The sequence below is a fragment of a genome, unplaced genomic scaffold, assembly GCF_019419815.1.
Source record: "Pyrus x bretschneideri cultivar Hongxiangsu unplaced genomic scaffold, Pyrus_bretschneideri_v1 Contig11, whole genome shotgun sequence".
NCBI lineage: Eukaryota > Viridiplantae > Streptophyta > Magnoliopsida > Rosales > Rosaceae > Pyrus > Pyrus x bretschneideri.
The window spans coordinates 5,119,542-5,146,677 of record NW_025999402.1 but is presented as its reverse complement, the minus strand read 5'-3'; the positions used below and the strand labels follow the sequence as shown (position 1 = coordinate 5,146,677).

The following is a 27,136-nucleotide window of genomic DNA, read 5'->3' as shown; positions in this document are numbered from 1 at the left end:
CCATAGAAAATAAATCACCATGGGCACTGCCTACATCTTTGATAAAGCTTTCTAGATCGATGCATCAAGGCACGTGACGTATGAACATTGTATGAGCAGTTGGGATTGTTGTTGCGTGGAGCCAATGGTAGCCACTCAGAACCGTGTACATCCTTTAGTTCTCTAAGCCCTTGAACAGTAAGTTAGGGGGACTTGTTACAAAGTCCTTTTAGACTTATTAAAAATAATATATAGTTGTTATTGGGTCTAATGATATATGTCCAAAGAGAGAACACTAGGCTACTTGAGAATGAGAAAGATCAAGACATTGGCCATACAAGTCAGCCCAAAGAACTCAGCATATAAGGCATTACCTCAGTAACGAAGACGACCATCATCTGAAGACCGCTCTGAGCCTTAGATTGTTTGCCAGCAAGAAGGGGTGCATAACTTAAAGTACTGTCCGACCACTCAAGACAGTTGGTAATCTAAACAAATTTTCCGCTCTAACAAAGCACCAAGGGCAGGTTTGCCCAGACATTAACTCAGGGCCACGTGTTAGCCATCAATGAGAACAAAAGTCTCTGAAGGGACATAAATGTTGTCAAAGCCTAACGCTCGACTAAAGTGTTTTTTAACCACTCTTAGATAAGAGCTGCTTGTCGACCCAGAAAATAATGCAAATACCCTTATGTAAATGCCACTTCTTCTCCACTTACCAAATGGGTAATGGAGACATAGCTTACATGTCACACTTACGTGTCCGGCCAGTTAATGATGGGGCGGTGGTAAAATTAAGAACCCAAGACTTTTAGAGCTCACTCAAGACTATATAATAGGGGGGTAATAGGGGCGAGTACCCCTTGTAAGTCGTTAGACCTTTTTTGTTATGCCCCTTCCCCCGCCACCCCCACCCCCCCCCCCCCCCCAAAAAACCCAACCCAACTCAACTCATGCTAAGACCATCTCCAACCCTAACCTAAAACCTAAAAATATTTAGCCCAGAAAATTTAGGTTTTAGTCCAGAAACAGCTTTTCTGCTCCAACCCTTCTGGCCTAAAATTTTAGCTCGAGATTATTAAATAATGAATTTAGGCTATTTTTTTATAAATTAAATTTAAAAAAAATTATGTATACTATCCTAAATTAATTTTATGAACATTTTAACCTAAAAATATTTAAACTTTGAAAAATCACTAAATCAATACATGAAAATCATGATAAACCACATAAACTTAATACAAACGACATTTAATAAACCACATAAACTTAATACAAATGACAAATAATAAACCATATAAACTTAATACAATCGAAAACTCATAAACTACATAAACTTAATAATGATATCCACCATCTTGACTTGGTGATGGACTTGGGTGATAGTCTTGAGATGAATCATCATCTTGAAATATACTCCTTGTTGCATTCTTTCGTAAAATGTTTTTTTGCTTACCACGTAAATATTTCTTCATCTCTGGAGTGTATTTGTTGAGATCCTCCATCATCAAATTAATTTCGAACCTTTCTTGCTCCCTATCCCCTTCTTCCTTCATAGCCAAACGCATTTGGACCAATTCTTCTTGCCGAGAGATATGGTCTTCATTTATTCTTGCCAATCCGCTAGCAAGTTGTGCACTTATCAGATCTTGGGACTTCCCTTTTATATTTGCTTCTTTTTGCTTATTTCTACCCGGGGGCCTTGCAAAAGAAGTTGGGGTCATTTGTTAGACACCTTCATTGTCGGCAAAATTCACATCTTCATTGACATCATTTGGGGGTGGGGCTTCACTATGAAATAATCTTCCCCATTGTTGGTCCGCATTGGTTCCCCATCTCGGACGATCCTTGAGGATGTTCCAAGCATGATGCAACTTAAAAGCTTGATTTTTTGGTGTAGTTCTTGTCTTGTAAATTGTCATTACTTTGTGATCCTATGACACATAAAAACAATTAGTTGCAAAATACTATTATGTACATGACAAATAAAATATCAACAAAGAAACTCACAATTTCTGAGGCGCTCATTCCACTAGGCATGTCAACCGTGGCTCTCTCCAAGCTTCCCTTCCACAAAGTGCACGCTTTGTTGATAATCTTCCACTGATCATAAACACCACCAGCTTCCCTTTGACCGACGTTAGAGTTTTCATGGAACTTATCAACGATTTTACCCCACAAAACCTTTCTATTTTGATTTGTGCCGACGGCACTATCTTTGCTAACAGAAATTCATGTCAAACATAAAGCAATATCTTCGTCAAATGTCCAATTACGACCTCTAACATGCTATTTTGCCATCTCGAAAAATTTGGAAATGAGAAGAAATGGTAGAAAGAAAAATTGGAAGATTGTAGGAGAAAAGTGAGTTTTGTGTGGATGTTTGAACAAATACATAGGTATTTAAAGAGTTTTTGGTTGAATTTTGAGTTAAATAATTTTTTAAAATTATTTTAGCCGTTGGATTTAAATTTGGACCGTTAGATTTTTTTTTTTTACCGTTAGATTTAATTATATTCAATCTAAACCGTTGGATTCAATAAATATATAAATATAAAACTAAAAAAAAAAACATTTGAATGTGGACTGTTGGATTAACCAACGGTCCAATTACCCAGTGCTATGGAGAAAAGTAGTCGTTGGCTACAGACAAATTTTGACAAGCCGGGGGACACACCCACATGGGTGGGGTCCACCTCGGCTGAATGACTTACGTGTCTACGCGTAGAGCAAGTACTGTTAGGGCGTTTGGGCTTCACAGCCCAGGTTTCAATCACAGAAGTTGGGGTCCACTTCAATTTGTGGCCTAAACTTGGGCCAGTATTTGACCCCCAAATTAGTTTTAGGTTTTAGGTTAATTTTAGGCCATGGGTTGGAGTGGATTTTTTTTGGGGGGGGGGGGGGAAGGGAATTATAGGTTTTAGCCCATGGTTGGAGTGGGTCTAAGACCATCTCCAACCCTTAGGCTAAAACATAAAAATTTTAGCCCATAAAAATTTTAGCCATTAAAATTTAGGTTTGAGCCCAAAAACAACTTTTTTGCTCCAACCCTTCTAGCCAAAATTTTTTAGCTTGAGATTATTAAAGAATAAATTTAGGCTAATTTTTTCTTTTAAAGTAACTTTAAAAAAAAAATTATAGAAAAAAATTATGTACACTATCATAATTTAATTTTATAAACATTTTAACTTAAAAATATTTCAATTCTGATAAATATTGAAAAATCACTAAATTTGGGTGAATTTTGAGTTAAATAATTTTTTTTAATTATTTTAGCCGTTGGATTTAAATTTGGGCAGCTAGATCTTTGTTTTATCATTAGATTTGATTATATTCGATCTCAGCCATTTGATTCAATAAATCCTAGGAGACATGTCCATATGGGTGGGTTCCTACTAGTGATGCCCACATCATTTTCTGGGCTAAATCTTGGGGGAAAATTAGCTTTTGTTTGGCTTTTATTTAGCATGGGTTGGATTGGGTTTTGGGGGGGGGGGGGGGGGGAATAAAACCTTAGAGCAGTTCCACCGTGGGAAATGCCCCCTCGGGCTATCCACTATTTAATCCACCTTGTGAACAATAATTGCCCTTAATGAACAGTAATTGTCTTTTGCATCTCCACCCTTACACTTGAATAACCTTGGCAACAGTTAAATAAAATAATAATATTTTTTGCAATTGTTTGGAATTTCCCGTGCACCTCTTCACTCCTCACGTCACTCCTCTCTTTCCACTCATCTTTCTCACTTCTTTCCATTTTTCTCTGAAGTTCCTCTCTCTCTCTCTCTACACTCTCACTTTTCTCCATTCTTAAAACTGACTCACTTCCTTTTCTCTCTTCCATCTCCGTTTCTCACTTTCACACTGAAACCAACCAAACAGCCCTCACACACACACACACACACACACACACACAATCTCTGCAAATTCACAAATTCTAATTTCAAAACTACTTCGAAAAAATGAAATGCAAATCAATCCGAGCAATGCAAAACCTCCAAGCGGCGCCGTACCTAGAGGCAAGGAAGAAGCTCCGGTCAGTGCTCCCTCGCCAGAAGCGACCTCAGATCTCTCCAGTTCTTTACTCGCCTCTGAAACACAATGCTCGCAACGAGACCTTCGGTTTCTCTGGTTTCTCCATGAACGCCGAGGCAAAACAGAAGAAAAAACGTGGCTGACGTCAGGGCGACATCAGCCTTGCATCAAACCCACTTCGGGCTCTCGGGCTGGCAACTCTCTATTGGCCTCTCGCTCGAGCCTGCTCGGGCTCCCTTACTAGCACACGCTGGACTTGATTGCTCGGGCTCTCTGGCCCTGTTCACTCACCTGTCCCTCGGGCTCCAGCACACGTTGAAGCTGCTCTAAAAATAGCATTTAGCCCAAGGTTGGGTTTGGTTCAAATGTATGGGCTAAAAGCTAAAAGCCAAACAAAAACCAAATTCTCCCCAAGATTTAGCCCAAAAAATGGTGTGGGCACCACCAGTGAGACCCCACCCACATGGGCATGTCTCCCAGGATTTATTGAATACAACAGTTGATATCGAATATAATCAAATCTAACGGTAAAAATAAAGATCAAACGACCCAAATTTAAATCCAACAGCTAAAATAATTAAAAAAATTATTTAACTCAAAATTCACCCAAATTTAATGATTTTTCAATATTTATCGGAATTTAAATATATTTAGGTTAAAATGTTCATAAAATTAAATTATGATAGTGTACATAATTTTTTTTTTATAAAAAAATTACTTTAAAAGGAAAAATTAGCCTAAATTTATTCTTTAATAATCTCATGCTAAAAAATTTATGCCAAAAATGTTTATTCAGAAAACTATTTATGAGCTAAAACCTAAATTTTCTGAGGCTAAAAATTTTAGGTTTTAGCCCAAAAGTTGGAGATGGTCTAAGGTGAACCTCTTAAAAGTTAAATCTTGTTGTCAATTATCTAGCTTTATAGTCCCAAGCCCATCAAAAGTTAACCATACTGGTCTTTGTTGATCTCTTAATTTTGAGCGTAGGCACTTGTCTAACCTTTTCTGCCAATACAATGACATCATTTTCTTCCCCAAACCAGGTGTGCTTTGGGCCAGTGAACTCCACGTCAAAGAGATTATTAGCATCAACAAAATCTCTTAAAAATCTTCTTCTGTTTGGGCTCCATGGGGAGCCCCATCCTTCTCATAATACCACTCACCTCATCGAAATCAACCAGACATATCCAAGGACAAGTCATGTTGTCAAAATCTCGACTTTTCTTGACGCCAAAGGTACGTACGGGTGGCCATAAACAAAGACCACCTCCAAACGCATCTACTTTGCCTAACCTCCCAGTCGACAGTCGTCCTGCAATTATACGAGCATTGTGCGCTGTAATTCGGCCAAGAGGGGTGCCATGGGCCTGTATCCAAAAGGTGGCCTTGCAAGGAACAATTTCCTGCAGTGAGCACAGCCCTGCCCAGTGGCCATGGTTGCAGCGACAACACATCTTTGTGAACAAACCATATTCCACGTACGATTGCGCAATCTTCAGTCGAGCCACCCTCTTTGGAGGGCAAGTTCAACACCACGTAAGAGTGGGTCCTTCTCAGCAATGTGGAACCCAACCAGGCTAACCCGACAGCGAGTATCATGTGAATTGAGGGGGCTTTCGCTTCGTACCGGTATGATATTAGGTTGGTCTTACTAATTAGGCACTCAATTGATGAACTGATAAAGTTAGTCTATGTTCAATCTCACCATGTGCTCAACACTTGTAAGAAGATTGTGCTAACCTTGGTGCAATATACATCAGTCTTAATGAAAATATTTTCATTAAAAATACTTTCAACTATTTCAAAAATACTTCTATACGAGCTACAAATATTTCATCGATTGTATGCCAGAATCTCCGCAGTGGATGTCCAAATAAATGAATGGACACCTGAGGAACGTGGCCCCAATAGAACAACATACAACAAAGTGGCTTTTCTTTCCTTCTTTCATTATCTCACACACACACACACACACACAAATAGCAGCAAGACGACGTCGGCGCATCACGTGGAGCTAACCTACGCCTGGCTCCAAGCAACCAATAGCATGTGCCATGTGGTGGTCCCTACGTGATTTGTCCGTTAGAACCTTCTAACTATGACTCTTGGTGCAAAATCGCATAGGGGCTGTTTAGTCAATTCAATGTTCCTTACATCCCACCATTCCATTTTCCGACCACCCTTTGTCCTTTCTTCGTCGGGTCCTGTCGGGTCGGGTCCCCATTAGGATATTGCGTGGTTGCGTCATGTGTGTGTCATCATGTGCGCGCGCTGCGTACTTTAGCATTTGGTGGACTGTGCGCGTGTGGACCCACTTTTATCATTACGGATAGGAGTCAGATCATATGAGCTGGCTCCGCTGTATCAGAAGGATCCCACAAATGATCCGGAGAGGATCTGGGTTCCACAAACCATATATGGAACTTTTTATTTTGTACTTTTTGAAAGTAAAATTACTTTTTTTTTTGTTGTGTTTAAATTTTAGAACGAATTCAAACTTGAATGCATAAATGAGCATATTTTTTCTGATCAATGTCATGTCTAACTTTGTTTTTGTGTATTTGAATTACTTTTAAAATGATTGAAATCATATTTAATTAAAGTGTTTTTAAAACTAATCTTTAATAGAATTGTAAGTGAATCTTAAAAAAAAACACTCGAAGTGTTTTCTAAGAACATTTTGACCAAAAAAATTTTCCGTCATTATAAAAACATTTCCAAACAAACTATTTATTTGTTGCTACAAACCGAGCAACTAGTAATTGATTTTGAATCCCTCAGTCAACCTCAATAAGGCTCACAAATTAATAATCCTATTGCTTTTGCGTTTGATGATCACAATTTTTTTTTACAAACCATAGAGAATGACGGCTCGAGACTTCCAGTGCAATAGTGAATTCTCATAATCAATTGAATGCAAGCGTCTTATAATTGTTTATTTTAAGTTAAGAAAACAATATTTCAATTGAATTCAACTATGGGCGATGCTCATTAAAGCATCTCAAATGCATGAACTTGATCATTGTAATTTAGTAAAATATCCAAATTGGGTTACATTTTTTTCCCTATTTTGTTTTGTTTTAGTTTTGTAAAACACACTTAAATGCATTTTATTGACAAATGGAAATATGGGGTCAACACCAAATTGGTGGCTTTCATTCCAAAAAAAAAAACACTTAAATGCTTTTTGTTGACAAATGGAAATATGGGTCAACGCCAAATTGGTGGCTTTCACTCCAAATTAGGAGATTAATGTTTGCTAAATAAGATCACAATCCAAAAAAATACAAGATAAAAAGACCTAAACATTTCACAAGCCTAAAAATCAACAAGTAACAACATCACACGATGGACACACAGCTAGTCCTAGGACCGATTTTTGAAGTTAGTAAATTACACAATGTGACCAAATGAAACTAAAATGCTTATGTCAATTTTCCCGACCTTTTAAAAAAAAAAAAAGAGACAACATCACCTAACTTAAAGAGAACGTTTGAACTTTTCAAAACACAACCTAAAATTGCCAAGTTTTGGAGCACTATTTTGCAATTTCTGCAAAATAGGTCACGAGCCTCTCTGTGCAAATTTGTGGATTTTAATAGCAAACATGCTCTGTGTGACACTGCGGTTCAATCAGTTTAGTTTGGCTCCTTTCTCTTCTTATAATTAAGCCGCTTTTTATATCTTTTTCCTTCTTTGACTTAAAATGTGGGTTCATATTGTTGTTTTCTAATGCACTACGTGCCTCACCACTAGGCAATCACAAACAAAGCAACAAATTGACAGATTGACACACTGGCAAATGTAAGACCATGTCGGTCAATAAGGCGAGATTTTGAGCGTAACAATCGCACCGTCAAGTCTTATTATATATTTACATGTTATAAGAACAAGTTTATTAGGTGGTGAAAAGTAAGAGCAAAGGCAACAATAATGCCCTTCACCCTAAAATCATTTCTACAAGTCTAACAAAGCAAGGGTAAGTGGTGGACCAACCAATGCCCGCCCAAAAGTTCGAGCATCTTAGGTCTGGCTTTGTGCCAGCGACAGACTGATGTCAGCCACGATTTATTTATTTATTTTTTTCTGTCAAGCGCATATAACATCCACGCGAAGGAGAGTAGGTGCCGATATTGTTGATATATTATAAAGAAATAAACTCAAACAGATTATCTGATATCTATTCATTGTATCCCTAAACCCTATATACTAAACGTCTAATCGAACAAACAATACGTATGCAAAAGAGTTAAACACGCATGACAGTACTTATTAGATGAAAGAACTGCCACAGCGGTGCCCCGATGGTAAGAAAATTCTTTTTATAGTGTAACACAAGTGAATTTGTAAGAGTCATTTTGTGAATAGTGAAACAAAAAGGGTAATAGTATCAACCCAAAAAAGAAAGAAACAAAAGAGAGAAGAATTAGGTAGGGTTTAATGTTAAAAGTTAAAACACACCTGTAAATGACAATAAAAAATAATTAGCATATATAATACATATTACAAATTAATTAATTAAAAAAATAAGTAAAAAACTATCAATTTCTTGCTTTTATGTTTTTTTTTTTTATTCCAATTTCCCACACTAGTTCTCTGTCTTTCTGTTTCGCTTCACTGCCAACCAGTACATCTCCTCGCTGGCCATCTCCAATCTCAAGCAGCTTATCTCGTATATTTCTTCCCCATTAGATTTTCTTCTATATTTTCGTGATTTTAATCTCCAAATTAATGGTGCCGTAGCTTATCTTCCACAACCATTAATCCCAAATTTTCCGCTCAAGAAACAAAATGTACTGATTACCCGGGAATCGGTTTCCTCCCTTCTTCACTCCGATCCCCGAATCGGATTCTGCAGCCGTGAAACCGCAGCTGAATCTTTCTCTGTGCTTTCCTGTCGGATTTTTTCAAAATGCAGGCGTTTTCAGAACCCCATTAAAGCTCTGATTCTTTCGCCACCTAATTGTGTCTCGGGGTTGTTGGGAAGCCATTTACTGCTGTGATCTTTTTTGGCGAGAGAATTCAATGGCGCTATTCTTGAAGAGCGTCGGGTTCTCACGTGCCTTCTGGTTGCGAATTCTTGTGAGGGATTTGTATTTCCTCGTGGGTTTTTGAGGTGCATGCTCTTTTTACACTCAGCTGTCGAGAAACCCTGAAAACTCCGCCGCAAACCGACGCAAATACGTCAAGATTTAGGGCTTTGCGCTCAAACCCAGAAAAGCTCCGCCGCAAAGATCAGGTATTTAGCTGCCCTGTTAAAATCTCCACCTGGGTTCTTGATCTTTGTACTGAATCTGCTGTTTTCTTTCTCCATTTATTGGTCTGAATTATGATAGTATGATCTCACTGCTCAAATTTGACCGTCTGAAGAAGAAAGAGGGGAGAGATTCTCGGGTCGCTTTCAATTTCGATTTATTTCGTTCGTATTAAATGGGTTTATTGCGAATAATCGGGGTTTTAATTTCTTCGAGCTGAAAAGATTCGAAAGCCAAGCCCTTTGAGTCTCTGAGAGATCTTCTTTTACAAGGATTCCAAAGGGAAAAGCAAAATCTGAAGAATTGCAACGGTTGAAACCTTCAAAGTCGCTTTATAAAATACACTTTCTCTTCTCTGAGCCTGACAAATCATTCTTCCTTTATCAAGCATCCGGTGTTTCTATTAGTTGGAGATATAATGGATTTACAAGTCGGAAACCAGAGGTTTTGAAGCTTGAATTTGCAGAATTTTTTGCACATTTTCAGTTATCATTCTTTGGATCCGAAGTGTTATAAATAGGAAGTCTTCTGGGTGCATATTGTCATCTGGGAATTGGGTTTCTACCAAATTGGATTTGACTGGCATTGTGCTGATTTTCGAAGTTCCAAAGCATCGATGGGGCTTCTTTTCCGAAGTCTCGCGATGCTGTATTTTGTGATATGTTTCTCCCGGCTGCCTGATGTGTCTGCACAATCCTCAAGAGGCTCAGCACGCGGTCTTGATGTGCTTCTGCAAGATTATGCCTACAGGGCTTTTGTTCATCCCAAGACTGGTGTTATATTTGATGGTAGTGTTCCCTCGAATTTGACTGGAATTCAGATTGCAGCAATGAGGCTCAGGAGTGGTAGCTTGTACAGAAAAGGTTTTGACATGTACAAAGAGTTTGAGATCCCCGAGGGTGTCACTGAGAGTCCATATGTGGAGAGGCTTGTTTTGGTGTACCAAAACTTGGGCAATTGGTCAATGGTGTATTACCCGTTACCTGGTTACTCTTACTTAGCTCCAGTACTCGGTCTTCTTGCTTATGATGCTGGCAACCTATCAGCGAAAAATCTGCCCGAATTGGATATCAGGGCATCTGGTGATCCCATAACGATCGAATTCCAGGATGTGAAACCGGCCCCTGCAGGGACAATGGCAAAGTGTGTTTCGTTTGATTTGGACGGTTCAGTCAATTTCAGCAATGTGGAATCAGGCAATATATGCTCAACAGTCCAACAGGGGCACTTCTCTATAGCGGTCGAGTCCACTGCTCCTTCTCCAGCACCAGTCTCTCCAAGTCCTACCCCTTCAATCCCTAGTGGTAAACAAAAGAAGAAGAGTAATACAAAAGTGTGGATAATTGTTGGGTCTGTGGTGGGTGGATTAGCATTGTTGGCATTGTTGTCGTTCTTAGTACTATGGGCGAAAAAGTACAGGGAAAGGAAGAATTTACAACGGATGGAGAAGGCAGCAGATGTAGGAGAAGCCTTGCAAATGACCTCAGTCGGAGATGCAAAGGCACCTGCGGCAACATTTACGCGAACGCAACCGACCATCGAGACTGAATACGTTCCTTGATTCCTCCCACCATTTTGTACAAGCTTCCAGTTCTTTCCGACCACCATTCAACATTCAAAGTTCAATTCGTGCATTCACAAATTCGTCCAGTCACACCTTTTTATGGTGGTGCCTCCATCTACGGTCTTTGGTAGATTCTTTGTGTCACTGTGGGTAATCCAGGATTTTTTTTTTGTGTAAATCTGTTGTCACTCACTGATAGTTTACTACGATTCATTGTTGGTGTGAAACCGTGAAATTTAGCCGATAAGTGATTCCTATATGTCATGAATTTAGTTGTTCCATTGAGAAGAAATCATAAGTTTCATTTGCACATCCTCTTGTTTCCTCTACTGTCTCATCTTTCTAGCATTCCTTCCTTTTTAACATGTTGGCAATTTGTAAGAACTTGATTCTGTCTTGCATGTTTTGGGTAACTAGTTTTATGAGCTGTGTGAATTGGATTTGACTTGGAGCAAAAGTTAGAGTAGCTTTTCTGATATCTGAGCAAATTCTTTTGGATGATGCTTCCACTTTGCAGTCAATTGGGGATTTGATATGGATGTAATATTTTAACCATTAGATGTGACCGGTTCTGCGATCCCCTCCGATGGTACGTCTTACCTACACACTCTTGGCAAACCACGTTGCATATCAAATGAATAACGTCATATTATGTGTTTCTGCGCTTTAAAATAACATTGCATTATCGGTTTGGGATGTCGGTAAACTGCAATTAATCGTTTTCTGCTCCTTTTTACTGTGAGATTATAACTTTTGATTATCCTATGAGATTGCAGATGGCTGAGGAATCCATTATTTTCTGCCATGACTAATGGCTAAACGCACCGTCCAATACTTTTGTAGTTTTGTCATTTTCTTTGTTCAGAGTGCTGTCAGCTATAGCTTTGTCTTTGCTCTCCTCCACCTGCCATTTTTTTTTTTAAAAAAACATAAAAATAAAAGACTATTGTATTTATTTTATTTTCCCTGAGAAATATTAAATAATGTTGTATACAGTTTACTTTTATTTTTTATATGAATTTCAGGTCCAAAGTTTTATGTAGTAATTGGAATTCTATATTCTTTGGCTCCTCTTTTTGTTTTAAATGCTGGTTTTAATAAAAATAAAATAATAATTAACAAAAGTGTTACTAAATAAAGGTTTCAAAAAACAATAAATAATAAGAGAGCAATAAACAAAGAATAATGGCACCCAACACCAACAGCTCAAGTTGCAAGAGTGGGTTTCAAGGAATCAAGCTCCAAACTCCAAAACAAGTAGCACCAATCCTTTCCTTCCACCTCCTCATTTCATAATTCAGATCCTATGATGGATGAAATTATTATTTTTTTCAACTAGAAACTTTTATTAATTAAAAAAACGATTACATGAAATATAAAGCTCAACCGCAGTCCAAATACAACAAAAAAGGTCAAAAACAACGAGCCCACAACAAAAATATTAAATTTGAAAGACTGCTATCTCCATCTCATCAGCTCTTTTAAATAATAAGAGAGCAATAAAAATAAAGAATTGTTATTAGCATTCCAAAAATCTCATTTGGCACTCCACACTTTTTATAATTAGAAAGAAAAATACACTTATGAGAGTATAGAATAAGATTTTTAGAGTGCTAATAACAATTCCCTAAAAATAAAATAACAATTGAAAAAGTTGAAAAGAAATAAATAAATAATAAGAGAGGAATAAACAAAAAATAATGGCACCCAACACCTCAAATGCAAGAGTGAGTGCCAAGGAATCAAGCTCCAAACACCATGACAAGGTAGCACCAATCATTTTCTTCCACCTCGTTTCATATCATGTAAGGGATGACCATATGATCAATTGCTCACTCTCGTTGATGGTAATATTTTTGCTCACCACCCTATTTGTTATAGTTAGATGCATTTAAATGTCGAAATCTATATAATTTAAACTAATTCAATAGTAATGAGTAGAGTAGTGAAAAAATGCACCCTCGTTAATGGCCATATTTCTATTTAACATTATTTTTAGAACGTACTAGAAGCTTTCTGACAAATTTTAATTGCGTCTGGCATAAAAAGTTACGAGTACTTATATATTATAAAAGAGCTTTTTGACATGCTTCTAGTGAAAGCACTTTTGATAAAAGTGATCATGCGCAGAAATGCTTCTTACGGAAGCAAATCCCAAACAAACACCATGCGAAGAGGGATTCATGACGTGTTTTATTGACTTGGAATTGTGAATTGTGATAGTCATTGTTCCGAGAAAATTAGAATACGGAAGATACTAGATGGTATGTTCTCTGAATGCATGAGCAGCTCTTGCTCTCCATGAGTAATTAGCGATGAACAATCTACCTTCGGCGGCATCATTATATTTCTACTGTATAATTGTATGGATATCTACGGAGTAGATACGGTCTCGCCTACTGCAAATAATTCGTGTGGACGACAAAAATCGCTGGCACTAACTGTGCGACGGGAAAGACATACCCGAATCACATCCGAAGGTTAACATTACAAATAAAATCAGTCGAGCACATAAGTTTTCCCATTACCAGTCTGACAGCTTATGCAAGTTCTTATACAACGAAAAGACTTGTGATTGGAGTTGCTCTTAGGCTCTTTCTGAATGGGGTCATGACTTTATTGCTTCTCGAAATTCCATTCACAAAGGTTCCTGCAGTTTGAACCACACAGTATCATAAGAACTGGAGTTAACACGAAAGGATCCCGTTCGGTTCAAGTTTCAAGTCCTAGCACATGAAAGCTGCCAAGGCCTCTAAATAAAAGGGTTCCTGAAAGGTTGAAAATATCCCTCAAGAGAGGACATTAGTACATGCATTACATGTATCACTTTAAACGTCTCTTAGTTTCTTTAAAGCTGGGCTCTTGTATCGTGAAATCACAATGCTTGTTCCTCTAAAGACCATCCACAAGCTAATAATTATAAATTAGTGGATTACTAAAAACTATTCCCACAAGACCTGCTACTGTTAGACTTGTGTTTAGTGGGAGGTAAAACTTTGTCAAACTTCCGAAAATAAAATTATGTCATGGTTCTTGCAGCCCTCACATCAACAGGGATGCATACAAAAACCTGAAAAGCAACCCTCGTTGAAGCTTCCTAATTGCATTACTTTTTCAAATTCACTGTATTGAAAGCATATATCAATCAACTCCTATGATCATAGTTTCAAATCCTATAAGCAAAGTTTAAAATCCCAAACTATCATCAAAGGTTATGATGCAACAGATAGCTAAACCAAAGACTAGTGTTCCTATGCAGGAAAGAAAGAAAAAAAAAAACAAGGCTAATCTTTGCAAGAAGTAGTAGACAAATACGATAAAAAGTTAGAATCACTTATCGAGTTTCCCATACTAACATTCTGGCTTTGTTTGTTACGAGGGACTGTCTTGGAGTGGAATGACTTGGCTTGGACGACACAAGGCCGGTGCACCAAAACACTGGATATTTTTCATAGTCAAGCCATACCCTCTTTTACACGGTGAAACAAAAAGGAGGTCCTAAGTTCTAACAAGGCCCCAAATCCAACCAAAGAAAATACTACAAAGAAAATGCACCATCTGTATCACGTACAATGCATGTATATCTAACATATGTATTGTGCAACTCTGTTGATGGGGTCAAGATTCACACACAAATTGACCTTTTTACAATCCATTGCAATTCAAAACAGCAAGCATAAGTCCCATCATCTAATTTCAAATTCCTACGAATCTACCCAACTTGATAGGATGCTTCATGTATATAGTAGCTCAACATCTCAATCCCAAATGACACAATCCTACCCATCATAGGTTCTTCGAAGCCTCTTTAGTCAAAACAAAAATATATGCACCATTGCATCTATAACTTCCAGTTTGACTCATCCTTATACCAAAATTTCCCATGATTTCCTAAAACCATTACGCCTATGCAGTCTTAAACAATTGCATCTATGCAGATACGTCACCATAATTTGTAGATTAACATTCAGTTCGAAAGAAACATAATTTACCCTCACAAAGTAGCAGCTGGATTTAAGTTTTAACCTCAGTAATCACTATAGCAAAGACAGAAATTAAGTATGAAAAAACCTAAATCAAAAGAAACGATCCCAACTCGAAACCCAAAATTGAAAAAGATGAGTACCGGAAAAGGCAATCTACTTCTGGATATGAGCAAACGCCTGCTCCACGAGCTTCTTGTCCCTTCTCTCCATGGCCACGTCCCACATGTCGTTCCCAACGTGCTTCGGCTGCCCAAAACATCACAAATTTCAACTTTCCCAAATCACAATCGCATAAAAAATTTGAACTTTCGAAATCAGAATCACACAAATTCAAACAATTTCTAGAGAGAGAGAGACGGAGGTGGAAATGGATCTGAGAGAGGAACGAACCCGGCCGTGGGCGGCTTTGTGCATGTAATACTGAGCATTCCCCATGATGCAGAGCATTCCCGCTATGATTCCGAGAGGAAGTAGTGCTTCCATCCATACCAGCGACATCTTTCCTCCGCCTTCAGCTTCCTCGTCTTCTCTCTCTCTCTCTCCTCGGCTTTACCTCCACAGTCTGTGTAACAGAAACGATAGTCGATATGTGAGAGACGGAGACGGAGACTCCTTTTACTTTTATTTGTCAAAATAGCACAAATAGCACGGAAAGTTTTAGTTTTGTGCAATTTACCACCTGAATAAAGTATTTTTTTACAATTAACCATCAAAACTTTTTGACTTTTTAGTTAAAGTGGTGTTTGATATTGATATAATTCTTTACTTTAATATGTGAGATTTGAAATCGACATAACTGGTCCTTGAGTTTGCCCACAATCAATCATTTTGATATTTTCAAGAAAAATTCTGTTAAATAAGGACCAAAATAATAAAAGTACTCTCATTTAGTAAAATAGGTTGAAATGATTTGACAAAAATTGATTGTATTTTTGTCCTTTTATACATATTAAATGGAGATTTTTTTACGAAAGAACCAAAATGATTGATAGTAGACGAATTTAGGGACCAATTCTATTTATTTCAAATTTCAAAAAGTAAAGTAAGGAGGTATGCCAATCTCAAAGACTATTTCGGCTAAAAAACCAAACTTTGTATAGGTGCTAAATTCAACACATTTGACGGTGGGTGGGTGGTTGGGTAAAATTACTAGTGAGCCCAGTTTGAAAACGTTTATTGGTCCAGTGGGCCAGATTGTACTTTCCGGATGTCGGATCCTGTTTTCTTCTCATCTTCCCAATTTTAAGTGAGTTCTTCAAGTGACAAGCAAGTTTGGTTCTACAAGTTTCGAGCTAAATTTGGTTAGTGTATGGTAAGTATAAAATTGACCAATTATAGTTTATGTTAAGAGAGTTACATCTAAGTAATAATTAAACGTTAACTATATTAATTACGAGTAATGCAAAACTCGGAAAAGTCTTTTGACATAATTGGTTGTTTATGTCAGAGCGTGCACGTGTCTAATAGTTTGAGGTGTGCTTGTGTTTTATAGTGTGTTGTATGATGCGCACAACTTGAATATAAGACAACTGATGACGCACACAACTCATATGTGAGTTTAGTGTGAATAAAAAACTGACGAGTTACGACAGCAATCACTGAAATCATATCCGTTACTAACGTAATGACGTAACAACGATAAGTTCTTGTACATAACTTGTATTTTTTCCTTTTATGATAATGCTTGAAAATACTTGATTGTGTGGAATGATAAACCCTAAACCATATGCTGAAAGACGCAATCCTTTTTCAACCTTTTATCTTCTTTCTTTGTAAATTCTTTTTACCATATTTGGTTTGCAACATGCACAGAGTGAATGAAAAGTTCGATGTGCAGTCAATAATCTTAAAACTAATGATCTAATACCGACAAATCCTAATGTGTAATAATTAATATACGTCGATGATATATATTAGGAGATTCTGTTGTCTTTGCATTCATATAAAATAGGTGGTATACATTTCTTCTTCCTTTTGAGTTGAGTTCAGACTTCGTTGAGTTGAGTTGGATGCAAAGACTGGTCAAAATCTTGGCCTGCATCAGCATCACAATCATTTTTCATGGAGCTTTCGAGCCCCACTGTGAGTTTGACAATATTTACAGATATTTATTCGTATTTGCGATTTTCTTCCCTTTTAATTTCATATGTTAGGCTTAGTGACAGAAACAGTGATCAATATCGATCTAGGGTTCATGATCCTATAAACACAAAGCTTAAAATAATCAAACACAAAAACGAGCTCAGGTTGTAATGTTCAGTGCCTGCTAAAAATTCAACACCTTGTCAAGCTGGAAAGCAAGGCAGTAGCTTAAAATCTTCACATTTATACAAATTCTCTTGCATTTTTCTTTTCTTCTTTGAGAAAATTTGGGTTTACTATAACATGGATATGAAAGAAGATATAAACCCTAATACTTGAAGAGGAGGTGTTACTGACTTTTTCAGTTAGACATTTTCGGTTTTTTATATTTTTCATTGTTGCGCACGGTGAGTACATAGTTTTGAATTTGGTTGATTTTTGTAGAATTAATCTTTCAAGAATACATTACCTAAAATTCTAATATTGTTTAACATATAAGAATAAGTGTCGAGAAGATCTAAGAATGTTGTTGAAATCACTTGTACGAAAAACAGTGAGCATCAAATACAAATTCCTTCAATCTAACTAGCTACGAGCCAACCCTAATGACACAGAAGAGAATCTGAATCAACTTCCACAAACAGAGTACTGCTGCTCAAAAACAACAAATTGAGTCAAATCAAGAACCAGGTTACCAACAATTTTTATTTTTCAAAAACTAATAAAATTTTATGTGACACAATTGAAAGGTAAACGTCAAACGAAGAAGTGACAACAACACACACTAATCAAATCATCATAAAAACCAGATTGATTATTTAATATTTGGATACTTCGAAAGTCAATTCGGATACACACAAATATACATATGCAGGTCGTTTACGCAAAAGAATCTTTATTTTTTTTCATAAAATGGGGATTGGGTGTGTAGCTCATTCCATATCAAATTTTAACAGTCAAAATCGTTTATTTTGTAAGTCTCGATTCATGATCATCTTTGCAAAAATTTAATTCAATCTGAAATCATTTGCCTATTTGATTATCAAGATCAAATTTTATTATTTCTTATATAACAAAGTATTCGTTTATTTCTTTGAACCCAATTAGATGTCTTAAACATTTCCGATTTGGCTAATATTTTGCAAGGATAATTTATGAGGTACAGTTTGAAAAATAGACGGTTCAGATTGTTAAAATTTAATATGATATGGATCCTACAACTAATCCTCATTTAAAATAAAAAGAAAAAAAAAGAAAAGACTTGGCTGCTGAAAGATTCAGCAGCACCTCCTGCTGCCAACTAATCACGGATGGACACAAATTCACAAATTGAACACGTGTCCAGCCGTGATTGATTGGCAGCCGGAGATGCTGCTGAATCTTCAGCAGCCAAGTCTCGTTCAAAAAAAAAAAATGAAAATCTCTTTCCTTCAAGGCTTCCTATACGTGTGTGTATATATACATATATATGAAAGCTGTAGAAGTCCTGTCAAACCAAACCAGCGTGCATGTGTGAGTGGGAGGTGGGTTGAAGCCTTATACTAATCGCCATTATATCACTAATAAGCTGTTGAATACAGCTGCATGTTTCTTCTTTCCTGCAACAAGTCCACCAACCACCACCACAACAATATTAGCAGTAACCTCTGCAGGCTGTAGCTGTAGGTACCACCACTCCACCACCATCACTTTTAACCCTCACCTCCACCTCCATTTTATATATCCTTTTTGCTTCCCCACCAATCATCAAAAGTGTTAAATACGGTTGTAGCAATATTACTGTGCATAAATTTGGCCGTTGGACATATTAAAACTGCTTTTCACACTCTTTTCATCTGAAAAAAATTGTATAATTTTTGTTTTCTAGGTCGCTAATTAAAAATTAAGAGTATAAATTACCACTTTAATCCTATCAACATGCCTACAGGGCGATGCTATTTTTTTTAATTGTTAATTAAAAATGACTATGTTTGGTGGAGCGAGAAGTATCATGATGTGGGTAGAGAATGATGAATGAAAAATAAAGAAATAGAAAAAACAAGTTTAAACAGAAAATAGGAAAATGATTTTTATACACTTTTTATTCTTTAAGTACATTATGTTTAATTTTAGCCTTTATATTGATTGAATAACAGGAAAATAAGATGGTAGAAATGAACATATGAGTGTGTAAAAGGAGAAAAAAAAAATAGTGTATGTAAATCATTTTCCGACAAATTTGAGCATTGGGGTGAAGGCTAGACAAATGCGTGAGTGGGGAAAAAAATTGTGGTTGTTTAGTAAAGAGCTGTTATTTTAATCTACAACAATTTGTAATCGATAATTGAAAAGAGTCGATGAAATCACATATGAAGAGAGATTTTCTTTTGACAATTATTCACGTGCATGTTAATAAAATTTCTTTCTATAAGAAATGCTTTGGGAGTTGTTAACGTGTGTGTGACCGTTTACAGTTAAAATCTCATCGAAAGGGAAATACATTAAAACTCATTTTTTATGACTCTTTAATGAGATTCATGATATTAAGAGACTGATTTCACAACGTAAAATTGAGATAACAATTTAGTTATAGAAGCTAAATATGTATCATATGAGGAAGGATAACGAATCAATATTTCACTTGGTAAGAAACCTAAACAGGAAAAATGAAGGGGCAAAAGTGACAAGAAACATCGGCTTTGTATTGGATAATGATTGCCTCCATTTTTTCAAAAGCAAACACGTTTTAAATTACTTGAAAGGCAAGAAGGGTAGGAAAGTCTCCGAGTAAATCAGTGTTATCTCTATAGGTTGAAAATCCTTTATTTCCTTTCTTGTCATATCTGTTTGAAATGTCATTCGTTTTGATTGAAATTATTTTTCTTAAGAGAGTTGAAACTTGAAGAGATTTTACAGCATGCTTAGAAAATTACTATTGTTAATCACGTGACAAATATTCCAAGTACACGTTAACGAGACGTTTCAAACAAAGTAGGAAGCAGTAAGATCAGTCATAAAAGCAGTCAAACACTCCCACAAAACATGGTAAAGCGTAGAAAAACCGAAAGGACAAACCAAAACGACGTAGTTGAACCAGCTATGCTTGCGTTGGCAGCATCATTGTTGTCATTGTCCATCGGGGCTAATTGCTTCCCTGGGACCTCACCGTTGAAGTTCTACACAGCTTGATTATCTGCATGGCCGACACGTGTCCCTCGTTTCCATTGGTCTTTCTCCTCGTTACATATAAACATGGATTTTCCACAGAAACTTCAACTAGCAGTAAAAAATGCCTCTCTCTCTCTCCCCTCTCTCCCTCTCTCTCACACACAAGTCTCTGTCTTTCTCTCTCTAAACCGTCTTTCTGAGTTCATGGGCCACCGTGAGATGAAAAGTCTCCTGTGAATCTTTACCACCTTAAAAACCAAAATATAGATCCCTTTTTTTTTTTTTTTAAACTCATCAGTTTCTCATTGCCCCAAAACTCTTCATCTATTTTTTTTCTTTCCATTTTATTTAATTGAATTTCCTTTTTCTGCATAGACAAAATAATTAAAGATTTTCTCCTTTCCTTTCTTCAAAATTCACAGAGAGAGAGCTGTCTCTGACCCTTTTCTTTTTATTTTCCATCCTTTTATTTATTTATATAATTTCCTTTTCGTTTTATTCTCCTATTAACAAACCCTCCTTTAGCTTGATGGCTCTTTGTCTCTCCTTTTTCTTCTGCAACACCAGCACCACCAACTAAAACCCTTTTTCCATTTCTTTCAATTTCTTTGAGAAAAAGCCATGTCAGGCTTGTATAATCCCAACTTCTCACCTGCCAGAGCTGCTTCTCCTCAGATTAGAAGCACCCCGGATGTTGACAGGTTTGTTCTTCCCTTCTTCTAGAAAAACCCACCTCTCTAAATCTTTAAAAATTCAACTCCCAGAAGAAAAATTTAGTCTTGCCAATGAAGTTTTTTGTAATTTAATTTTTGAAAGTTTGATCTGTCTGTTTTTGCAGTCAGTACTTGTCGGAGTTGTTGGCAGAGCATCAAAAGCTTGGACCGTTCATGCAAGTTCTTCCGATATGCAGCCGCCTCTTGAATCAAGGTTTTGCCTACAAATCTTAGTGTTTTGGATCTAGATTTTTGTGGGGCGTATTGGGTTTGTGCCCTTTTAGTTTGTTTTTGCCCCTGTGAAATGTGCTTGCTTTACCGGACAGATCGGTCTGATTGTTTTTTACTGGATGACACTTTTGGCTGCTAGTTTCCTCAGTCGAAAAGAGCTGTTTTTTAACTGATCCTGCATTGGTTTCTGCATTTCGTTGTGGAATTGTGTCTGCAGTCCTTGTTGTCTTCACATTCTAACTCTTAATTGTGGGCTCATGTGTTATTAGTGGTTCTCCAATGGGGAAGTTAGAATTTGTGTTGAAATTAGGCTCGAAAGGTTGCGTATAATTGAGTCATTTTCGATGATTCATATGATTTGATGACAGTTGGATAGAGTACTACTAACCACTGTAAAATTGTGCATCCATTTTCTGGACTCATCAGTGTGCTTGCATCAAGCAAGCATATGATAAGAATGTGAGGACCCATCTAAAGGTCTTTAGGCATTGCCCAATTGTGTATTTGAGTGCATTGAAGTGTGGAGTGTGTACTTCAATTCGTTTGAACTGCCAATACCAGTGTATGTTGGTGACTAGTTTAAAAAAAAAAATGGAAGGGGAATTTAAAAGTAATATATGTTGAGATATACAGATTATAAAAGCGTTAGGAATGTTAATTTTGATGGCTATTTTAGAAGAAGAGTTGGCTAGGGGTGGATTGGCTTTGTTTCATGAGTAGATTTACAATTTACAGTGATAACGTACTCTTTGCTTGGGTAATTTGTTGACGATTGGAGTATCTGAAGTTGCAAGTGCAAGAAAGTAGTCATCCCGATGAATTATTCATGATTGCACATCTTAGTCTTATGAGGTATCCACAATCAAGGTGTGGTGTGTGTTACATTACAAAGACTAGGTCTAGGTTATGCTGTCACGGTTTCTTCCTGTTTTCTCTTTAAGATGGATAAAATGGCCTTTTTGCTCGGTTCACTTTAGTTTCTTATTTCTCGACCTTGGAACAACATCCTCTCCAGTATGTCCTTCTAATAGTGTGGGCAGTTTCTCATGTGACATTCTCCTTTGTGTGCAGAGATCTTACGGGTTTCTGGAATGATGTCCAACCAAGGTTTTGGCGACTTTGACAGAATGCGACATAGAAGCCCTAGTCCAATGGCTTCTTCCAACCTTATATCAAATGTTACTGGGACAGGAATGGGTGGCTGGAATGGACTTCCTCAAGAGGTGATTGTTTATTTTTATTTTTATTTGGACATCCTACCTTTTATACCCCTCGGGTTGCTGTGATTTTATACTCTTTCCTCATGCTTCATTCAGTACATAACGACCCAACTCTCATGTGATGATGCCTCGTGTCTTCCTTTACTTGTGTCTTTGGGAACTTTGCTTACACTGAGGGCTTATTACTGAAAGGTTATACAAAAAATTGTTGGGACCACAGCAATTAAATGATGCTGCCAATCTATTGTGCAAGAATCCCTTAGAGATTGGTCCCCTTAGAGATTGGTCCTCAACTGATAAGCTGTCTTTGTACGGATCTGGGAATAGTTAGAACACCACATTTTAAAACATTTCCTTGGGGACCCATCTGCTTTGTGTTATCTTGTACTGACTCCGTTTTTCATCACGAGCTGAGTTGGCCCCCAACTTCAATGTGAAATTGGGTTCTAGTCCATAAAAATTCTATATGTGAAATTTCAGAGAGCTGTTCTTAAGCATGAGCGCGAACTGAAAGCGTTGGAATTACAGATTTTTCTTATTTTGATAAACATTTGGACTCGTAGAACGTCCCTTTCACCTAAAATTAATTCATAAAAATAACGGATCGTAAGAAGTATGCATACCTAACAATTGAGTTTGAAGCTTCTAAGAAGTATGCATGTAAGGTGAGAAAGATAAAGAAATCACCATGATTGTCTTGGGATGTGACTTTATGACCAGCAATATGGGCAAGATAAACCATGCTTATATCCTGTAGTATGCTTTTGGTTTTGAAGCTAGAAGTTGCAGTTAGTTATTACCTAAAGTGTGAACGATAATCCTTTGTATCTTTTTTCTTATTAAACATATATGTACTCCTATTTCTGATTCTGCCAGAGTTTCATACTTTTTCTCATTTTACTTTCAGTCATCCATCCCTATCTTTTACCTGTGGTTTGTATTACACATGTTAAATATCTAAGATGGCAAGATCCTTCATTGTATAACAGAGATTAGGTGGACCGCATGGGATGACGATGGACTGGCAAGGTGCGCCTGCGAGCCCTAGTTCCTTCACTGTGAAAAGGATTTTACGTTTGGAAATCCCTGTAGATACTTACCCCAATGTAAGTCTTTTGCATACTGTTAGCATTATTGTCGGTTTGATTGGTTGCCATGTAATAAATAACTGAACGTTTTGGTGCATAATGGATGTCAGTTCAATTTTGTTGGGCGACTTCTTGGACCGAGAGGTAATTCTCTGAAACGAGTTGAAGCTACGACAGGTTGTCGTGTTTACATTAGGGGCAAAGGATCTATTAAGGATCCTGACAAGGTATAACATATTTGTTCATTCTTTTCTAGTCTAAATACTATTGAATTGCCATCAACCAGATCTGACTTTGGAATGTAGAACATTTTCCATCTTTTGTATGTTTAAGTTATTGGTTCTGGTTTACAAGCTTAATCATTTCAATTTTCGGTATCAAGGAGGAGAAGCTCCGGGGAAGACCAGGCTATGAGCACCTGAATGAACCACTCCACATCTTAATTGAAGCCGATTTACCTGCCAGTGTGGTTGACTTAAGGCTGAGACAGGCGCAAGAAATTATAGAAGAATTGCTAAAACCTGTGGTAATTATCTCCAATCTTTTGGTTATCTTGCTGGATATTTATGTAAAACATCAAGAATGGCTAATCCTCCTTACATTTCTGCCCTGTAACTTTTTCTTCGATGCAAATGTACTTGTATCTAGAGAGGAAATATGATAATATTAGAACACCTACATTTAATGCATGGGAGTCATATTCCTGCTTGATCGGAAGACTACAAAAGTAGCTGAACGAAGCTGGAATCTCTCATTCACTTCACCGGAACTTGTTCATAGATGCTAACACTGATAATTCTATATTTATTTTAACTACAAAACACCTTTTTCCTAATTTTGACATTAGCTCTTTATTTCTTTCTTTCTGGATATAAACCTTTCACTTGCAGGATGAGTCACAAGATTTCATTAAGAGGCAGCAGTTGCGTGAGTTGGCTTTGCTAAACTCAAATTTCAGAGAAGAAAGTCCCGGACCAAGTGGTAGTGTATCTCCTTTCAATTCAAGCGGAATGAAGCGTGCAAAAACCGGTCGATGATTGCTCATATTACTCCTGTTCTAATGTGTGCTCCTCCACCTTAGTAACTCCATGGCCGAGAAAGCCTTGCAATACAGATTTCCATCGGCACAGCTACAAGAAAATTGTCTAACAGTTCTTGCTGGTGAGCTTTTCTGTTGGTTTTTGTTTGCTTTGTTTATCTTTCTTTTTGGAACAACAGACAGACAGAGACCCGAAACAGAAAAATCTCAGAAAAAAACCGAAAAGGGATGGAATTTATATGGTTGGCTCTTGAGTAGGTTTGGTGAGGTCAGTTTTCTGTGTAAACCTAATGCATTCATTGGATTTATTCTTGTGTTAGTTACTTCTGAGGTAAGTGTGAAAATATATGTTAATTAATTGTTCAATCATTAGAGCTTAATTAAGACGATGGGTCCGTCGTGTTTAGCTTTCGTAGCGTATGTCGAATGCCGTTTTCATAAGCATATAAACAGGAGTGTCTGGATTCTTTACAATGTGGATCTTTATTATTTAAATTGTGTCATTTGAAGACAATGCACATGTTGTTGAATTGATACAAGACCACGGTTGGCTTAGTCGTAAAGCAAGCGAAAGCGATTAATTAAGCGCTTCATGACTTGATTAGTATGATTAGTATATTTCTGGTAGGGCCATTGCTGGATTCTAACTATGCTATTTGCTTAATGATTCCAAAAGAACCACCCACATGGTAGACCAAGTGGGAGGATTATTGGTTCAATTTTTCTGTATACTATTTGTTATTTTGTTGTCTAGTTAGATAAATCCGACCGTATTCGGTATGAAGCTAGGGCGTAAGAGTTTACAGTTCGTCGTATGCTTAACGTTGTAAAAGTACAACATTTCCCTATTGATTGATGCAAATTAATACGTCTTGTAATCAATTATGGTCCGCCTAATATGGTTCTTAGAGCATGTCTTAGAGACTGTTCATATTACTATTTTTTGAGGTTCTTTTATCCAAAAGAGTAAATTGGAGCAATGGTTCATTAACCTTAATCAAATTGGAGCAATAGTCTTTCAATTAAAAATTCATTACCATTGGTTCCTTAACTCATTAAAATGTGTAGCTATGTCATTTTTGTCAACTTAGTTAGAATTTTGTCAAAATAAGTCATGTTGGAAGGACCATTGTCACAATTAGGGTCCTTCAACTCATCAAAACTGTTTTGACAAAAAAAAAAAAAAAAAAAAACATAAAAATGATAGATATGGTTATTTTTTTTCAACTTCGTCAGAATTTTATCAAGATGAGTTACGTTAGAAGAACTATTATTCCAATTGGGTTAAATTTGAAGGATCATTGCTCTAATTGGGTTAAAGTGGAGGGACCAATTCTTCAGTTGGATTAAAGTTGAGGGACCAATGATAATGGATTTTTAGTTGAAGGACCATAGCTGCACATCAAAAGAAATCAACGGTAATAAATTTTTAGTTGAGGGATCATTGTTCAAATTGAGTTAAAGTTAAGAGACTGTTGCTACAATTTACTTTATCCAAAATGGTTTATGAGATTGATCAAACTTCTCACTTTGGTTTTTGACAATGAAAATCAATAGAAAGTTCTCGAGTTTGTTTATAGTAAATCATTTTAGTCATTTTGTGGAAAATTTGTTAATATTCTCATTAAATTGTCGAGTGAACTACCTTATGCTGACTTTTCAAGGGTATTTTTGTAAAATTGATCCTTTCACTTAACAAGGGTATTGATAGATTTTTTACGGAATGATCAAAATGATTTACGGTGGATAGACGTAGAGATCATTTTTATCGATTTTCATCGTCGTGGATCAATATGAGAATTAAGCGGGCCTCAAGATCATTCTTGCTAGAAAAAACCTTTTTTTTTTAATTAGCTAATGAAGACCTGAAGAATTGTTTTGACTAAAGCTAGTTTTATGTAGGTTAGATTTAGAGTGAATGGGAAAAAATTTGAGAAAGCCCACTCCCTTAATTGGAACAGTTACTGGTCCAACGATCCATGCTTTCTCAATGCCCAGTTCTTGTCTGTTTTTATTTTAGGATTAAAAATTGAAAACTTGTTTGCTAATTAATTTTAGTTTTTGGTCGGTTGCTCACTTCTTGTACTCCACGGTCGTGGTTTCGTTGGAGTCCCAATACCCTCGAGCTGGCCTGTAGACCTAACAATCCAAAATTTCATCATAACTAAATTGACAAGAGTTATTTAGTACTATGATTCTTGTGGTATTTCTTCTTTTTGTAAGTGAGAGGTTTTAGGTTCGAATTTCGTAGGTGAGTGAATTCGATACCAAATTAGGCTATCATTGGTTGGCTTAGCTGAACTCTTTTTCTTTTATTGTAAGTATATTGTTGTACTCCAAAAAAAAAAAAAAAAATTGAATAGAAAATGCTATGGACCTTATCCATAGTTCTTTCATTATATGGCTTCAAACCAAAGAAAAAATTTATTCTCTAAGTCCCACGGAGAAAAATTTCGTGGTCATATCCCAATTTAATCCTAGTCACTAAACTGCGATACTTTATAGCGAGATTAAATCTTCAGTATAGTAACCTAACATTGTCATTATAGTCTAGCAACTCTCATAGAAATACGAGATCATCTTTATTTTAGTCTCATTTGATTCATCCGACGTTAGTCCCGTTCAATGTATATTGTTTACAACTTTCCATCTCAGTAAAAAATTATTTTCCCATGTACTATATATCAACTTGCAAGACAATCCACTTGAGCTAAAAATGCATACCACGTTATAAAGGCAATGCGAGAAAGTGGGACTGATCGTATTCACAGCCCGACCGGCCGGACAGTGGGCACGA

At 36.8% G+C, this 27,136-nt stretch overlaps 2 protein-coding genes across 2 annotated transcripts; both read left to right on the top strand.

Moving 5' to 3' along the window:
* The first annotated feature begins 8,597 nt into the window (after positions 1 to 8,597).
* On the top strand, positions 8,598 to 11,145 carry LOC103960180. Its single transcript, XM_009372603.2, has 2 exons — positions 8,598 to 9,253; positions 9,351 to 11,145. The coding sequence occupies exon 2, from the start codon at positions 9,886 to 9,888 to the stop codon at positions 10,828 to 10,830; it is 945 nt and encodes a 314-aa protein (XP_009370878.1). The 5' UTR covers positions 8,598 to 9,253; positions 9,351 to 9,885; the 3' UTR covers positions 10,831 to 11,145.
* Positions 11,146 to 20,182: 9,037 nt separating this feature from the next.
* On the top strand, positions 20,183 to 24,705 carry LOC103960181 (KH domain-containing protein At3g08620-like). The gene is made up of 7 exons (XM_009372604.3): positions 20,183 to 20,749; positions 20,887 to 20,975; positions 22,064 to 22,215; positions 23,202 to 23,318; positions 23,411 to 23,527; positions 23,683 to 23,826; positions 24,191 to 24,705. The coding sequence occupies exons 1-7, from the start codon at positions 20,670 to 20,672 to the stop codon at positions 24,335 to 24,337; spliced, it is 846 nt and encodes a 281-aa protein (XP_009370879.1). The 5' UTR covers positions 20,183 to 20,669; the 3' UTR covers positions 24,338 to 24,705.
* The last annotated feature ends 2,431 nt before the right edge of the window (positions 24,706 to 27,136 follow it).

What these genes read in the sequence shown, in the direction of transcription:
- LOC103960180 (XM_009372603.2), top strand. Translation starts at nt 9,886, where the DNA reads ATGGGGCTTCTTTTCCGAAGTCTCGCGATGCTGTATTTTGTGATATGT.
- LOC103960181 (XM_009372604.3), top strand. Translation starts at nt 20,670, where the DNA reads ATGTCAGGCTTGTATAATCCCAACTTCTCACCTGCCAGAGCTGCTTCT. An exon ending in CAGCCGCCTCTTGAATCAAG is followed by an intron (nt 20,976 to 22,063) that starts GTTTTGCCTACA and finishes CTTTGTGTGCAG; the next exon opens with AGATCTTACGGGTTTCTGGA. An exon ending in AAGAATTGCTAAAACCTGTG is followed by an intron (nt 23,827 to 24,190) that starts GTAATTATCTCC and finishes TTTCACTTGCAG; the next exon opens with GATGAGTCACAAGATTTCAT.